At 46.3% G+C, this 16,701-nt stretch overlaps 3 protein-coding genes across 8 annotated transcripts in view; 1 reads left to right on the forward strand and 2 right to left on the reverse strand.

The window, feature by feature from the left end:
• nkiras1 (NFKB inhibitor interacting Ras-like 1) lies at positions 1–4,249 on the forward strand. 3 transcript variants are annotated; one of them, XM_056420870.1, is made up of 5 exons: positions 1–115; positions 392–492; positions 680–938; positions 1,062–1,132; positions 2,270–2,394. In XM_056420870.1, exons 2-5 carry the CDS (start codon positions 399–401, stop codon positions 2,308–2,310), a joined length of 465 nt encoding a protein of 154 aa, XP_056276845.1. In that variant the 5' UTR covers positions 1–115; positions 392–398; the 3' UTR covers positions 2,311–2,394. The 3 variants fall into 3 exon arrangements, with proteins under 3 accessions (XP_056276845.1, XP_056276853.1, XP_056276837.1); XM_056420878.1 differs by lacking the exon at positions 1,062–1,132 and having other exon boundaries at positions 7–115; positions 2,270–2,359; XM_056420862.1 differs by lacking the exon at positions 1,062–1,132 and having other exon boundaries at positions 9–115; positions 680–921; positions 2,270–4,249.
• Positions 3,981–16,701, reverse strand: part of LOC130197868 (ubiquitin-conjugating enzyme E2 E1) — a 25,118-nt gene continuing 12,397 nt past the window's right edge. The window contains exons 1-6 of one of the 4 annotated variants that reach the window (XM_056420839.1): positions 15,821–15,922; positions 14,482–14,640; positions 13,552–13,602; positions 6,702–6,834; positions 6,061–6,208; positions 3,981–4,588 (exon numbers count right to left, since the gene is read on the reverse strand). In XM_056420839.1, the coding sequence (XP_056276814.1) occupies positions 4,491–4,588; positions 6,061–6,208; positions 6,702–6,834; positions 13,552–13,602; positions 14,482–14,633 (582 nt within the window). In that variant the 5' untranslated portion in view covers positions 14,634–14,640; positions 15,821–15,922 and the 3' untranslated portion in view covers positions 3,981–4,490. The other 3 variants (XM_056420851.1, XM_056420830.1, XM_056420843.1) reach the window with 3 other exon arrangements.
• LOC130197827 (ubiquitin-conjugating enzyme E2 E2-like) overlaps positions 14,552–16,701 on the reverse strand; it is a 69,222-nt gene continuing 67,072 nt past the window's right edge. The window contains exon 7 of the mRNA XM_056420751.1: positions 14,552–14,640. Coding sequence (XP_056276726.1) covers positions 14,636–14,640 — 5 coding nt within the window. The 3' untranslated portion in view covers positions 14,552–14,635. The remainder of the gene's footprint in view (positions 14,641–16,701) is intronic.

Here is a 16,701-nt window from a genome sequence, read left to right on the forward strand (position 1 = left end):
GCGTCGCGCATGCGCAGTGACAAAACAACTCAACGCTTGCAGAGCAGAATGGATGCGCTGGTTGTGATGCTACGTTCAAAGACTCGATAGACAGCAACTTCTCCTCCTGACACAAGTAAGGGGCATGAGCCGTTCGCACCACTGATTAATAAAAAGCGGTTTACAGCTGTATTGTTGCCGTTGTTTTGTTTTTTATGACATGTCGCAGAACGTGCGGCTGCCTCTCGCCTGTTAGCTCGCGAGGCTATATAACAGACCGCTGTCATAGTTAAATCAACGTCAATGTAATCAGAGTTCTTTTAAAAGGACCTCTTGGTGGCGTTCATGTCAGTACAGGGTATCTAACACGCGCCATAAAACCACGTGACATTTTGAGTTGTGTACGTTGTAGGCTCGAAATGGGAAAAGGCTGCAAAGTGGTGGTGTGTGGCCAGGCAGCAGTGGGGAAAACGGCCATACTGGAACAGCTGCTGTACGGAAATCACTCTGTAGGTAAGCACTGTACCTGGATCATTGGTAACGCAGCTGCACCTGCTGCACACACAGGTGACATCGTTATTATCGTCATTTAGATGACCTTGATATGGTTCATTGAATGTAACATTATTTTCCTTGCACTGGAAATCTCTTTTCTAAAGTTTGTTGTGTGCTTTTGTTTTGTTTGATTCTTCTTCCCCAGGTTCTGAATCCAGCGAGACCCAGGAGGACGTGTACGTGGCCTCGGTGGAAACGGACCGCGGCGTGAAGGAACAGCTGAGGCTGTACGACACCAAGGGCCTCCACGATGGGCAAGACATCCCCAAGCACTACTACTCCGTGGCCGACGGCTTCGTGCTCGTCTACAGCGTCGACAGCTCCGAGTCGTTCAAGAAGGTGGACGTCCTGAAGAAGGAAATAGACAAGTCCAGAGATAAGAAAGAGGTGTGGCTGGGTCCAAAGTATGTTTTTTAACCGCCACTCGTAACACGATCGTCTCACTCGTCGTCTTTTTACATTGGCAAACATCCATTCAAAAACATGTGACATCAGCCCCCTTCTGTGTCTGTGTTCCACATGTTCAGCGGACCCCCTGAACACATCGTGGTGTGGTTGCGCAACATGATGGAAAACAGTAAAAAAAAAAAACTTTATGGTAAAGTTGTATGCCACGCTCTTTTGATATGCCTGTCGAGTCCAGCTATTAAACATGACGCCTAGAAATCGAATGAGAAATGTCAGTTTTGAGCAGTTATTAGCGAGATTGCGCAACGTTGACCCGCTGATGAAACGGGTCTAAATCTTTACGTCTTTATTTATTTTATTTTGATCAGCAAAATCTACAAAAATCAAAATTCAGCAAAAGAAGAAAGTGGCTGACCGAAAGGGTCAAGGCTGAAGCTATCAAGCTTATAAGTGCCCGAACCTATAATTTCACGATAAAACTTATTTCAGAGAACCATATATATATATATTATATATACACTACCGTTCAAAAGTTTGGGATCACCCAGACAATTTCGTGTCTTCCATGAAAAATCACACTTTTATTTATCAAATGAATATAAAATATAGTCAAGACATTGACAAGGTTAGAAATAATGATTAATATTTGAAATATTAATTTTGTTCTACAAACTTCAAGCTCAAAGGAAGGCCAGTTGTATAGCTTATATCACCAGCATAACTGTTTTCAGCTGTGCTAACATAATTGCACAAGGGTTTTCTAATCAGATATTAGTCTTCTAAGGCGATGAGCAAACACAATGTACCATTAGAACACTGGAGTGATAGTTGATGGAAATGGGCCTCTATACACCTATGGAGATATTTCATTAGAAACCAGACGTTTCCACCTAGAATAGTCATTTACCACATTAACAATGTAGAGAGTGTATTTCTGATTAATTTAATGTTATCTTTATTGAAAAAACAGTGCTTTTCTTTGAAAAATAGTCATTTCTAAGTGATCCCAAACTTTTGAACGGTAGTGTACATATATATATATATACATAAACAAATATACATACACATACATATTCACACACACATATATACATAAACACAGACATAAATACACACACATACACACACACAAATACAGACACACACACACATACATATTTACATAAAATAATAGACAAAACAAAAAACTTGTCCCCATTAACTATTACTTATGATGCTTCTAAATGATGAATGAATTATGCCATCATCTTCTCTCTCTCCCCCCCCCCCCCACTCACTGTACGTCTTTCTAAAAAAAAAAAACTTGCCTGGGTGCATCTGTTCCCAGGTGATGGTCATCGTGCTGGGCAACAAGACGGACCTGCGTGAGCAGCGCCAGGTGGATCAGGAGGCGGCGCAGCAGTGGGCGCGAGGCGAGAAGGTGAAGCTGTGGGAGGTGAGCGTCACCGAACGCAACTCCCTCATCGAGCCCTTCACCCAGCTGACCAGCCGCCTCACGCAGCCGCAGAGCAAGTCGGCCTTCCCTCTGCCCGGACGCAAGAGCAAAGGCACCCCGTCCAATGACATCTGAAGAACACTCACACTCACACTCTCTCTCTCTCTCTTTCAAGCTAAACGTACTTTAAGGGGTTCTGGTAAACATTTGAAGGATTGGAGATATATTTTTTTCTTTCGGAGAATTGATATGAAACTGGGTCTCCTAGCTTGGCGTAAAGACCGGAAGCAGGGGGAGACGAGCCCGGTACTTTAAAAGGAGAAAAGTAGACGCTACTCGTTTGGAATTGAAAAAAACATTTTCAATTAAAGGGGAAGTTCTTATCTCGAGTTTCCTGGCAAAACCACCCGGGTGCAGCTTCAGTGAAGGTCTCAGCCCGTCCTGTCTTTACAGACATAAATGTTTTACACTCCTTTGGTTTAAAAAAATCAGACACGTGTGAGTTGTTTTTTGTTAATGGTCGTCATTGGCCAGCTGCTTCTCCGCTTCCAGTCTTTATGCTAAGCTAGGCTAACCATGTTCTGACTTCACTCTACACATGACATATGTTGAGGTATTCTCGTTCTCTTTTATAGGAGAACACATGAGGCATGCTTCCCAATGAGTTTAATAACGGTACAATGGTTTCTGTTCAATGTTTGTCATCAGTGATTTTCTATAATTTAAGATAAACAAACACGTAGCAGTTCAGTACCAAAGATTTGAGACAAATAATGTGGATTTAACATTTTTATTCTCACTTTCACCGCTCCAACTTTAAAAAGATGGGCGTTTAGATGTGTTTATACGATGCGTTGAAGGAGTCATCGGCCGCTGTCCTCGTCCCTCTCCCGTCCACCCAGAAGAGATCTGTCTGGAGCTGCTACAGGTGGAAGGGTTCCAGCAGCCGGTCACTCCTTCAACAAACCTGCATGAGTTGAGGAATCTGAACCGGTCCCTGGAAGCTGTGGCACCAAACTCTTTGAAAAAGCAGAAGTCCGATGGCATCTCTTGTTTTTAAATGTCCTTTTTTTTGATAATGAACGAAGCACGAATCCTCGTCTCCGGGCGGGACTCGAGCTCGCCTCACGCAATAACAAACGCCTTCGCTCCTTGTCGACGTTCATGTCCGTCCGGCCTCCGTTGGGCTCCGGTGCCGTCGAGCCCGTTTAATGACGAGTCTTAACAGCAGCAAAGTCTAGTGTCGAGAGCAAATATTTATTTTTTATAAACTAATTTATTTTTGGCACTTTAATGAGCCACGTTCCGCGACTTCTGACGATGGTTAAACCGATGTGAAGGACGACCCGCTGCGTGTCCTCAATGTCTCAAAGTAATAACATTTAATGTGCTGCTAGTAGAACGGAGTCACTGGGACTGTAACCATGTAACCATGTAACCATGTAAACCCCCCCCCCCGGCTTATTCTCTGCTCTGTAACCATCTTGAATATGCACTGAATAAAATGTTGCCTCTTCATACATCTCATCTTGGCATATCTTTTCTCTTTGGTGACTTTTTTTTATTTTTTTTAAAGATCACAAAATCAAACCAAGTCGGACGCTTCAGTTGATCATGTTTAATTTTTAAGGGGAGAAACAGAACATTTTATTTAATCGTTTTTAATCCGTACATAAAACAAATCACAACCAATATCCATCCATATCTAAGCACGTCTACATGTGGGGGAAAAAAAACACCTTTTCAAAGAGAAGTTTGGGGGCGGGGCAAGCAAACACCGACTGCAACCTAAAACGCGCGGGAGAATTTACGCCGACTGGGAGTCACGCTGCAGTATTAATGTCCATCTTCAAAAGCACAAGCTACTAATAATTAAAAAAAAGGAGGCAACACTCGATGCGTAAATGTCAGATTCGATTATAGTTGGGCCGGAGATAACTTAAAAAAACAAAACCAATACAACAAAAAGTCATGAGTTCAGACTTCAATTCAGAGATAAAAATCCACTCGCCCCTCTGTAGTCTGTCTCCCTCTCTTTATCTCTCTCTCCTCTGGGAGCCACGCCCACCCCCCCACATCCCCGAGTCGTCCAATCGGCAGCTTCCTCTGGCGACTATGTGGCGTAGCGCTTGGTCCACTGTTTGGCTATCCGGTCGTGCTCCGGTCTGTTGGTGGTGTACTGTGTGGCGATGCTTCCCACCAGAGGGTCGGCTGGGAAACAGAAGAAGAAGAAAAAACACATCAGCATTTCTACAGCCTCCATCTTTACACTTTAACATCCGCTCTGGGATTATCGCAGCCAGAGATTTCGATCATAAAATAGCCAAATAAATACGGCTGCCAGTCGACCAATCGGTTTATTTGAGTTTTTTAAAAATCAACTAATGTTATTAGTCGGCTTTTTCATGCTGAATGACACATTTTAAATGTACGAGCACATCTCCGATAAACACGATATTTAAAGTGGTGCTCTTTTGCATCATCATATGACAAAATGTGTTAATCAACATTTCTTTACTCCTAAAACATTTAAATTCAAATCACTGAACACACTGGTTCTTTAAATCATTTGTTCTTTGTTATACGGACACAAAGTGGAATAAAATAGTCTCTAGTTTTCATTCTACCACGTGTATAAGGCTTTTTTTTTTTTTTTCTCCCCTGAAGGGTTATTTGGGAGTTTTTCCTGATCCGCTGAGAGGTTTTGGGGCAGGGATGTCTATGTGTACAGATTGTAAAGCACATTTGTAATTTGTGAAATTGGGATATACAAATAAACTGAATTGAATAAGTCCATATGCTTAAATAATAGGATAGGAGCTTTTATGTAGCATGTACTTAAACTAGAGCTTCATTTGATCTGTTAATAAAGGTGGGAATGTGTGTGTTTATTGTCAAACCCAGTAATTCAAATTATATACAGGAAAAAATGAAGACAATTCATCCCATTGTTACACACAGTATCCACAATGGCCTTTAGGAGATAATAAAGGGAAAGATGCCGCTGCATTAGCTGCAAGGCAAAACCCCTGACTGATGTTGATAATCATTGCCCAACCAATCACCACGGGGGGTTGCTATGCCGACAACTATCAAATAAAACTCTTACTGCATGATTACTCAGCAGTTGTGTCGTAAAAATAAAAAAATACTGTAAAATAACGAGGACTTCTGCCTGCAACTCGTAAACCTCGGCACGGCGCTCACGCTTCAGAGGTTGCAGTAAATGCTGCATAAATCTGAATACGCATCTCGGGCTCTTCCTCCGGCGCGTCGCGCCGCCTCCCGTCTTCAATCTGGATTGCAGAAAACCCAGAGCAACTTAATCTGGAGATGTAATACGAGCCGCAGTCAGGAGGAGATCTAATGAACTGGATCTTTAAACCCCTTAAAGAGAAGCGCTGTAAATCATGTACGGCAACAGCCGAGATTACTGGCCGGAGTTCCCGCTGATAAGACGCTCTGAGGGAAGAATGATGTCACGCACCCCGCAACCACAAGGAGTTCACACTCCGCATCACGCATTGGTCCTATTATTACATCATGGCAGTGCCCTGTATTTAAACGGATGCTTTCCACCTTGCTATGTCGAAGCAGATTTGAATATAAAAAGGAAAGAAAAGCAGATTTCGTACATTAAACTAAGCGTGTGTGTGTGTGTGTGTGTGTGTTGCCGCTCTCACCAGGGTTGCAGTCAGTGAGCAGGGAGCAGATGGACAGGAGGACCTTGGAGATGGTGAGGGCGGGACTCCAGTTGTCCTTCAGGATGTCCAGGCAGATCACCCCCTGGCTGTTGATGTTGCAGTGGTAGATCCTCGTGCGGAACGTCACCTGGAGGCGGATGAAAAAGAGCAAAGATGAGTCCGTATTCCACAGCTTTTTATATACACTTCTCTCTCTGATGCTAAAATACTCAACCAGATTACAAGAGTCAGGCAAACTACGTTATGAAGCGTCACTCCAGACCTTCTCCGAATAATACATTTGAAATGGGTTTGCTTATTTCTCTCACCACCGGTATTCCTTCATAAATGTTGCAGAATTTGGAAAACCACCTTTAAAAGTGCAGCTCAATAGACGACATGCATGTGTCAAAACATTTTTTAAATGCAGTTTAGTTGCGCCTCCTTTAAAAAGGGGAGAAAATGACCCCACACAATCGAGAGAGGCCTGAAGGAATTCAGAGTAGAAATATGAGCTGCAGATTTCCCTGCAAAGCATAGAAGCGCCCTCTAGTGGGGAACATGGGAACGACACCTCTTTCTCATAGAGACAACTGTGCTCACAGAAAACGCTTCTTTGCCAGCAGCCATTCCCAGCTCACCTTGGGTGGTTTGAAGGGGTAGTCTGGCGTGAAGGCGATGTCCAGGAAGAACACGCCCCCCTCGTACGCCGAGCCCGGCGGGCCCAGGATGGTCGACCTCCACTCATAGATGTTGTCTCCTTTGGGGCCGGCGCTGTCGGCACACAGAGAACATCGATTCTTGATGAACGTTTTGGAGGCTGGCGTCTCTCGACCCCTCTGAAGTCCAGCGGTTAGAGAAGTTCTCGAGTCAAGAGGCTAAATCAAATAGCCCAACGGCAGAAACAAAACCACATTCTTTTGTGTCATTTTTAATGGAAACAAGACATTTAAAAAAACACACAAGAGACGAATCAAAGCGCCCGTATGTCGAATAGTCCAGTGAGAACACTCGAGCCCGTGTCTAAAGCTCAGTGGGTGATGATTCTCTGGAGGCTCACCACGACTCCGTCTTTCAAAATGCCTTTGGATAGTGTTTTTTTCTACAAACGTTTATTTGTAATATGATTACAGGCGTTTTAAAGGAGGATGAGAGAGGTGTACTTCATGATTCCTAAATGTCAATTGTTCCAATACCCCCCCCCCCCAGATAATTTCACACACTTGAAGATCATGGTTTCACCAGAGGGAGCCTTCAGGTTTAACCTTTTCACCGTTTATCTTTTCCGTGTACCGGGGCTCATTCCGCCGCCGCACTCCACATAAATAACGACCATCTCGCCAACGCTCTGCAGTCGGGACTCTATTCCAATCCGTGTCATCTTTTTTGAGGCAATTCATTAGAACAATAATGTGCAATTTGCCCGTGTGAGTCGTGATGCCAACGCGGTGGGAAGCGATCGAAACGAGAAGAAGACGAGATCAAACGCGGCTTCAGACAAAGCTGGAGAGTGGAAGGAGGGCCGCCGCCTCACAAAGAGCCCCGATTCAACACAGGAAGTCAACAGACGCTTCTGTTCGCGGTTTTTTTTTTAAACGGAGGAGATACTTTCACATAATCGAAATGATGTTTAAAAGTGGAGATCTATAAAAGAAGAAGTTTAGCAATCAAAGCAAACATTCGTGTTTCCATGCCTATGAACACGATAGACGACGGTAACAAAACTAAAGTCAAATATGACGGTTTAAACGGACTTGGGACGGTTTAAATTTATTTTTGGGCTGTTTTCTTTGAAAGCCGCTCCAGAGGCCCAGTGGAGAAGAGATTCTGAGGCTTGATGAAGGCGATACGTACGTTTAAAACGTTCATTTCTACATCAAGACCCTTTTTTTTGTTGGTGAACTAGAAATTATACAACACAATATAATTAATTTGTGTTTAAATACAAAATCCATAAAAGACACATTTCATTTCCTTTGTCACACATGAAACTCATCGATTGCTTCGTTCCATATCGTCTTCATATCATTCTGCTGCAGTCCAGCATGCGGTTATAAACTTTACTGGGAGCTCCAGCGCTCCATGCAGACACCGAGCGGAGGGATCATAAAATAACAAAATATTTTTAAAAAGGGAGCAACAACGTGGCTTCATCGTAAAAGGTGGACTTGCAGAACACCGTGAGTCAAAATACCCGATATGTGCCAACAGACTATTTATGGGTCACATAATGCAAAACAAAGGTCGGTCTTACTACACTGGACGCCTTGTGTGTGTGTGTGTGTGTGTGTGTGTATGATGCCAATGCTCTTCCAGAGACATTGACCAATGAGACAGTCTTAGTCCATTTCTGTGAGGCGATCAAACCCAAAACCAGATCCTATTGTTCGATGTGAAAACGACGAGGGGAAACACCAGCTTGGTGTGCAGCGCATGTGCCCAGCGTTCCTGTGTGTGTGTGTGTGTGTGTGTGTGTGGGGGGGGGGGGGGGTCTATCTGGGACCGCCAATACACCGGTCGCACCACAAGACCTCAGTCGAGACGCGCCGCTGTGCCAAGAACAGATATCGTATCGTCTCCCACTGAATCAACCCGGCTGAGCTGACGACAGAGGCCTCTCATTCACGCCGAGAGGCTCCTCCTCCTCCTCCTCCTCCCCGCCGCCACAGCCGCTCACAAAGGCTCCCCAGTGCTTTGTGTGCGGCGGTAATGTGCCAAACTATCACTGTTGTCATTCACTTCAATATCAGGGGGGGGGCGTCTTCGGCCACCTCTGTGTACGCGACGCGCTCTGCAAGAAAAGAGCGCTGACATTTCCGCGTATTCATTCTTTCTAAGACTTTAACCTTTCAAGCGGGCGCAGACTCGCACGGCGAGCGGAGACGAAGACGTTCAGTTTGCACTCGTGTTAAAATGAAATGAATAATCACTGTTGAACATTTAAATTTTTACAGATTAAGTTGGAGAAGAAGAAAAAAGAAGCGTGTATTAAAAATGTAAATGTAGATTTTTTTTGCTCGGAGGCAACAATCTGAGTTTCTGGTGCACAATAAGATAATTCGTGGTATTCGTCTGACGTGAGATTCGGGTCAGCGTGGCGACGCGAGCGGCGAGCATCTGTCATCTTTTATTCCGGCGGCCATGTTAGCGGGTTGGAGCAGCTGCATCTCAGAGCTTCACAGCCGCCGTTAGCTTCCCGGCGTGCAGCGAGCTGCTGGTCACCGCGGAATAAATACAGAGACGGACGATGTCAGTGACGACATGGAACCAGCTGCAGAACTACAGTTGAGACGCCTGGGGGGGGGGGGGGGGGTCGTAGGACTAGCCAAAAGCAAAGGAAGATGAGAGCAGCAGCAGCACCGTCAGTGGACACCACACACACAACCACCACACACAACGCAACCGCCACACGCAACGCAACCGCCACACGCAACCGCCACATGCAACCACCACACATAACCACCACACACAACGCAACCGCCACATGCAACCACCACACGCAACCGCCACACATAACCACCACACACAACGCAACCGCCACATGCAACCACCACACATAACCACCACACACAACTCAACCACCACACACAACGCAACCGCCACACGCAACCGCCACACGCAACCGCCACATGCAATGCAACCGCCACACGCAACGCAACCGCCACACGCAACCGCCACATGCAACGCAACCGCCACACGCAACGCAACCGCCACATGCAATCGCCACACACAACCCAACCGCCACACGCAACCGCCACCACCACACGCAACGCAACCGCCACACGCAACCGCCACATGCAACGCAACCGCCACACGCAACGCAACCGCCACATGCAATCGCCACACGCAACCACCACATGCAACCCAACCGCCACACGCAACCGCCACACGCAACGCAACCGCCACACGCAATCGCCACACGCAGCCACCACATGCAACCCAACCGCCACACGCAACCGCCACACGCAACCGCCACATGCAACGCAACCGCCACACGCAACCGCCACATGCTACGCCACGCACCACATGCAACCCAACCGCCACCGCAACCACCACCGCACGCAACGCGCAACCGCCACATGCAACGCAACCGCCACACGCAACGCAACCGCCACATGCAATCGCCACACGCAACCACCACATGCAACCCAACCGCCACACACAACCGCCACTTGCAACGCAACCGCCACACACAACTCAGAACCACCAGAGGTTCCTCCCGTCCTGCGTGAACGTTGCAGCGTTGGTTTTCACATCATCGTTCACAGCAAAGAACAACGATATTTATTCTTCTCATTTATTTTTGGTTATTACAGTTCAAACCAAATAATCACAAGAGCCCAAAACAAACAGAGGATTTACCGTCTGTTCCTCTCTGATCAGAATGTATTTGATTGTCAGTGTAAAAGCTTCAGAAATCCTCGGGAATCCTTTTTCCTCTCAGTGTTCGTCGTTCTGCAGCGAGCGCTCCTTATCCCTCCGCACGCTTTAATCTCTTTGTATTGTTTAACGACGCCTTTTACTCACTAAACCACAGCTCCACGAGTGGCGTGTGTACACACACACACACAGGGCTTCATTTTCAAATCACACCGAGCTGCTTGTATTGTGACGCGATGCCAGAGCGAAACACTGGAATAAGCTGCCTGACGGAGACAAAATAATGACTCCACTTCACAAGAGTGGCGAGGAGACTCCGTGCCACTGCACCCTAAACCCCCCCCCCCCCTCCCCGCCCCTCTCCACCCCTCTCCTCTCCAATTTAATCATCCTGCAAATGTTCTTTCAGAGCGTTATGAGGACGAGTATCATATGGCGTTTCTATTCCTCCGATGAAACAAAGAGTCGGGCTCCAGTCTGATGCATTACGGCTCATAAAAAAAAAGAAAAGAAAAAGAGATTAGATGTATAATTAAAGCCGTGTGAAACGGATGACATCCATATCATGACATAAACTAGCAACTCCTTCCAATATTAAGAGATACAGGGACAAAAGGACATTCATCACGTATTGCAGTCACAACAATGTGTTCCACGCTTACAAATTACAGCAAATCTTCACACTCAAACCGAAAAATTAATGTTCAAAGTTGGATGGAACATTAAAAAGCGACAGCAATGCAATGCCGATACAACACTTTATTTCTGAACCGGTTCACGGACTCCCCGTAAAAGGTTGGCGGAGTGCATGCGACACCTCAGGGACTGAATTACAGAGCACCCTGGGGAGGTCGCCGGGCCAACGCCAGAACTAGAGCTCCGTCGTTCCGTGGAGGTTTTGATACTCGGCCGTACCCGACGCCGATGAACACGAAAAGAAACATCTCCTTCCTCTCGGTGCCCGACTACTTTCCCGGCACGCCGAGGGGAAACTCCTCCGACCTCGTTTCAGGCGTTGTGAAGTAACGACGGCGTACGAGCCGGCCGCTTCCTCTCCAGGGAGGAGGCTTTGTGTAGAAAAGAAGAAGCCGTTGAGAAAAAAAAAAACCATGAAAGCCGACGACTGCAGAGGCGGGGTTGAAGAAGTGACTGTATCAGGGGGGCGGGGCTTAGATGGAGGCATGTCACTCTCAAAAGCCACTGAAATAAGCGATTTGCACTTCGGTTCCAGCTTCACAAATATCAACGTACGGCCTCATATTTGTCCAACCCTACTTAGCACTAATTACTCCGACTGCCGACAGCTTAGAACTTTCCTCCGCCGTCGTGAGCCCCGGACCGGAATGTCAGGAATCCGCCGCGACACCCGAGGGCAACTTCTCTGCAGTTCACACTTCAGTGCCAACGAGGCGGCAAATAAAAAAGAAAGAGGAACCTGCACGGCATTCCCCGTTCGGAGTGTAATTAAATTTTGATGAACGACAGATGAAAGAGCGGTCCTCGTGCCGCTCGGGAAACAAAGTCTGCTGCGAGGGGGGGGGGGGGGGGGAGTGAGTCTTCCCGTCTTCCGACGGTGTCCATTTTAAGAGCGGCGAGGCCCGAAACGACTCCCACAACAAACAAAAAAGACGTCAACCACGCTGACTCATCGATGTGTAATCCATTAAACGGCATCTGCGAGGCGTAGCTGTCCGGCTCCATTCACACCCTGATGAGCAGCTTCACCGCAAAGATCCACGCTAGATATATACGCGAGGGGAAAATCCCCTTTCTGCTGCACGAGGTGCTGAACGAGGGATTGGAACAAAGAAGGAGAAATGAGGCCTTTCTCCACTTGGCTACAGTCTGTCGCATATTGGTTTATGCAAAAAGCAATTTAACTTCTTTTTTTTAATTGAAAAGAAAAAGGCTCAGCAATTTCCTGACAGCTGATCTCTGGTCATTTTTAGTATTAGTTAGTTAAAAAAATAAGAATTTATTAGGGACTACTTTCAGCTGCGGCGTCAACCGTTTCGGTGTTTGCCTGAGCGTTGAACAACCACATTCTATAAACAACAACACATTAACAGCTTTCAAAAGAAAAGGTTCAAATGTAGTAAAACTTTATAGAAACATTGCCATTTACAGAAAACCTTCAAGACTCTGAGGCCTCGCTAGGAACCAAAGGTCAGCGAGAGGGGACCGTCACGCCTGTGACACAGGACGCCCTGCACAGCCACCGTCAACCAACAGCCAACGCAACCTCTTTATTTTGTATTCACTTGACCCAGATTGTTGTTTTTCTCGTTTAGCGGTTGCCCGTTGAACCACGCCACCGTCACGCGTGCATCTAATCTCAAAATCAACCGACATCTTTAATCGGAGTCAGACTAACGTCACGGAGAGAGGGAATACAAACAAGAACAAAAAGGTCAATAGTTTCCGTGTCTTTGTCGTCCCAGGCTAAACATTCTTTGTCGTAAACACAACTCCAAAAACAACAACAACAACATCCCTCGTCAACAATCCTGCATTCATCCGTCTTCTCTCCTCACCGAGCGATCAGCGCTCCCAGCTGGCCTCAGTGTGAGGAGTTAATCCGTGACGCCACGGGGGGGGGGGGGGCTTGAGTTTTAGCACACACACACACACACACACACACTTCAATAACGTAGGAGCAAAAAGACGCGTCTACGATACACAGATCACACACATTGACCCTGAGTGATCATCGCAGCGGATACCAGAAAAAATGCCAAATATCTGGAATATTAAATGGAGACTAAATATAAAAACGATCCGCAGCAGAGCTTTGCCAAAAAAAGAAATGTTTTTTTGTGATTGAAACCAGGAAGTAAAGCAAAGTGCCAGTTTTGGGTGGTGTTCAATACTCCGTGCCAAGGACATATTTCAATAGGCGAGGATCTATAATCAGGTTGTGGACGGTGTCCCTCTCACTCAGCCCTCCATCATGAACGTCTCTCCACAGCATTAGGAACATTAAATGATGTCTAAATGTTGTTCCTTCATGCAGCGTAAAGATGTTAAACGTTAAGTCTTCTTGAGCGGCGGACAAAACAACAACAGCCAAGAAGACGTGTTCGAAGTCGGCGTGTAAAATAATTCACTCACCTGCAGTTTGGAGGCGGATCCAAAGTGATGTCCGCCAACTCCTTCTGGATTCTGAGAGCAGAAAAAAAACACATCCGTCAAAAGCTGAACGCCGAAACCCTTTAAACCCAAACCGCCACGCCAGAGGAGGCCTGATGGAGGCATGATGGAGACCTGAAGGACACCTGAAGGAGGCCTGATGGAGGCCTGATGGAGGCCTGATGGAGGCCTGATGGAGGCCTGAAGGACACCTGAAGGAGGCATGATGGAGACCTGAAGGACACCTGAAGGAGGCCTGATGGAGACCTGAAGGACGCCTGATGGAGGCCTGAAGGACACCTGATGGAGGCTTGATGGAGACCTGAAGAAGCCCTGATGAAGGCCTGATGAAGGCCTGATGAAGGCCTGATGAAGGCCTGAAGGAGGCCTGATGGAGGCCTGATGGAGGCCTGATGGACACCTGAAGGAGGCCTGATGGGAACCTGATGGAGACCTGAAGGACGCCTGAAGGAGCCCTTATGAAGGCTTGATGGAGACCTGAAGAAGCCCTGATGAAGGCCTGATGGAAACCTGAAGGAGGCCTGATGGAGGCCTGATGGAGGCCTGATGGAAACCTGTTGGCGGCCTGATGGAAACCTGATGGAGGCCTCATGGACTTCGAGTTAAATAACTTCCTCCTGTGTCAAACCGAAGCGTTCCAACACTGAGGAAAAGTTAAACTTTGGCCGAGGTTGCCGCTAATAAAAAGGAAGGAGGCCAAACTCCTGACCGGCTGCCAGCTGGTGGAAAAAGTGATGAATACCAAAGAGACTTTGAAAAGATTCGTCCGGGGGAAGAGGATCAGAATATCACGAAGTCTGTCCTCAACTATTCTGAGTCGACTAACAGTCTCGTCGATTAATTGGAGCGCCCTGCAGAAGCCGAGCGTACGGCGCGGCCGTTGAACGTCACCTTTTGGCGCTGGTGGAGAGGAGTTTGGAGGTCTTGTTCATGCTGGCTTTGCTTTCTCGTTTCTTCGGCGTGATCACTTCCTGCTGCTGGTGATGGATGGATGATGAAGAGGAAGAAGAACTGCTGCTGGCACGGGAATCTTCATCCGACATACCTAGCCTGGTAGGGGGGGGGGGGCGGACAACATTTAGAGGGGGTACACAAATCACATCTATACCTTCAACGAATGTTAAACTCCATTATAAAATATATTTGTTTACGCCCCCTGTCTTCATCTCCTACAAACGGAAGTGGGTCGTGTGGACCAAATTCGGTTCCGAGCTTTTTATTGAGACGCACAGCTGTCAGGTGACACACCTGTATACCTGAATTTGACCCGCGGACCCTCGCCGCCCGCCTCCACCCCTCGTCGCGTCGACACCGCGTTAACTTTTAATCTTACGGTGTGTGTGTTTACTTTTATTTTATTTTTTTAACGGAATCTCGCAACCTCGTGTTTCTCCGGTACGTTTATCGGTGGCTGCGAACCGCGAGCTGCGGAACCCACGGTGCTCTACCGGGACTCCCGTCGACGCTTCCGCGGGCCCCGGGACTCCAGACGTTGACCCTCGTGAACTGGACCCATCAGTTTAAATCGCCACTGCGGATGTTATTCAGGAACTTATCAGAGGAGCCATTTTTTCTTTCTTTCTTTCTTTCACAACCTTGAATTCAATTATTATTATTTTTAAACACCGCTAATGATTTTGCAGTTATTATTCTTATAAAATAATAATTTGGTGAAATAGTTCGGCTAAAGGCCTAGCTTACTACTTCTGGTCTCGACAAGCGCGCGAGCGAGCGAGCGAGAGAGACGACAGGACGAAGAGGTCGGGATGGAAAAAGAAATGCATCGACGGGAGCCGATGTCGCAGTCGGCTGGAGAACCACCACCACCACCACCTCCACCCTCAGAAAAACACACCAAACACCTCAACAATTTACAGGCGGATGAAAACTTTCACCGAGAGAGAAGTCAGCGAGGCAGCGACGCCGTGAAGCCCGTTTCCCGACGCCTTAATAAACCCACATTGCAAGAGTCGAAACTAGAATACACCACGCCGCTCACTTAAAGGTTTTTCCTTGGCGTCTTATTTTTTTTTTTTAAAGCTATATCCGTCGACATGCAGCTGATCTCAGAGCAGCCAGTCACAGGATGGAACGACTCCTAAATCCTCCTTCGACGGCAACACGGACACATTTATCGCGCCCCCCGAACAAGAGCCTCGAGAAAAAGACACGCGTTACATTAACTGACATAGTATTGTGCGCTGGAATATAAATATGAAGTATTTGGTACCTTTCTTTGTGTGTGTGCACAGCCTTATGTGTGTGTGTGTGTGTGTGCCTCCGCAGCCTGGACGCACCAGTGTCAAAGCACCGAGGATGGAGACGAGGTGGAACTTCCGGTCAACGTTTTAAGAAAATAAAAGCACGGGGGAAAACGGAGGCAGCCATAATGTAGTGTACAAATTAGAAAAGATAATGTTTATTGATGGAGCAGAAACTTTTGAACAAGAACAGCATGTAAACACAGAATTTAATTTAAATAAAGTATTTACATAAATATATACATTTTTATTAATATGTAGGTTCAATCAATCATTAATCATTATCCAACTATTTTTCATCCACTCCTCATACGCTTGATGTATTTATCTTTTTGTATTTATCTTTATTAAATACTGGTATTGTCATTATCGATAACCATTTACGATCCTTAACTGGTTATAGATATTTATTAATAAAATGCGTTAAAACTTTTAAAATATATACTTTTGAATAAATTTAACTAAAATGCATATTTTTCTTAGGTCTAAAATGATTGCCATGACCAATGCAATGACCCACATCGCGAATTAAATAAATGGTTGTCAATAGTTCGATTCAGTTGAGTTTTTGCGCTTTTATTTTGCAGGGGTTCAATCGCTTAGTTTCCGGGATGAACGTGAACAATTAACAAGAACTTGACGCTAATCGTGGACGCGTGCCTCTTCTCGCCGGAAGTGTTGGTCCAGCAGGAGACAGTCGTCCCGACATTGTAATCTGGATTCATAATTTCTATTATTTACACGGCGTCAGTGTCAAAGAGTGATGACAGAGAGAGAGAGACATATGTCACATTACATTATACAAAAGGAGATAGGATAGTCCAACTTTGTTCCAAAAAAACATTAAAAG

Source organism: Pseudoliparis swirei, chromosome 1 (genome assembly GCF_029220125.1).
Source record: "Pseudoliparis swirei isolate HS2019 ecotype Mariana Trench chromosome 1, NWPU_hadal_v1, whole genome shotgun sequence".
NCBI classification, from domain to species: domain Eukaryota; kingdom Metazoa; phylum Chordata; class Actinopteri; order Perciformes; family Liparidae; genus Pseudoliparis; species Pseudoliparis swirei.

Bases quoted from the DNA above. Each gene is read 5' to 3' on its own strand.
- nkiras1 (XM_056420862.1), top strand. From the start codon at position 399: ATGGGAAAAGGCTGCAAAGTGGTGGTGTGTGGCCAGGCAGCAGTGGGG. The intron at 493-679 runs GTAAGCACTGTA...CTTCTTCCCCAG, and splicing joins GTACGGAAATCACTCTGTAG to GTTCTGAATCCAGCGAGACC. The intron at 922-2,269 runs GTGTGGCTGGGT...ATCTGTTCCCAG, and splicing joins AGTCCAGAGATAAGAAAGAG to GTGATGGTCATCGTGCTGGG.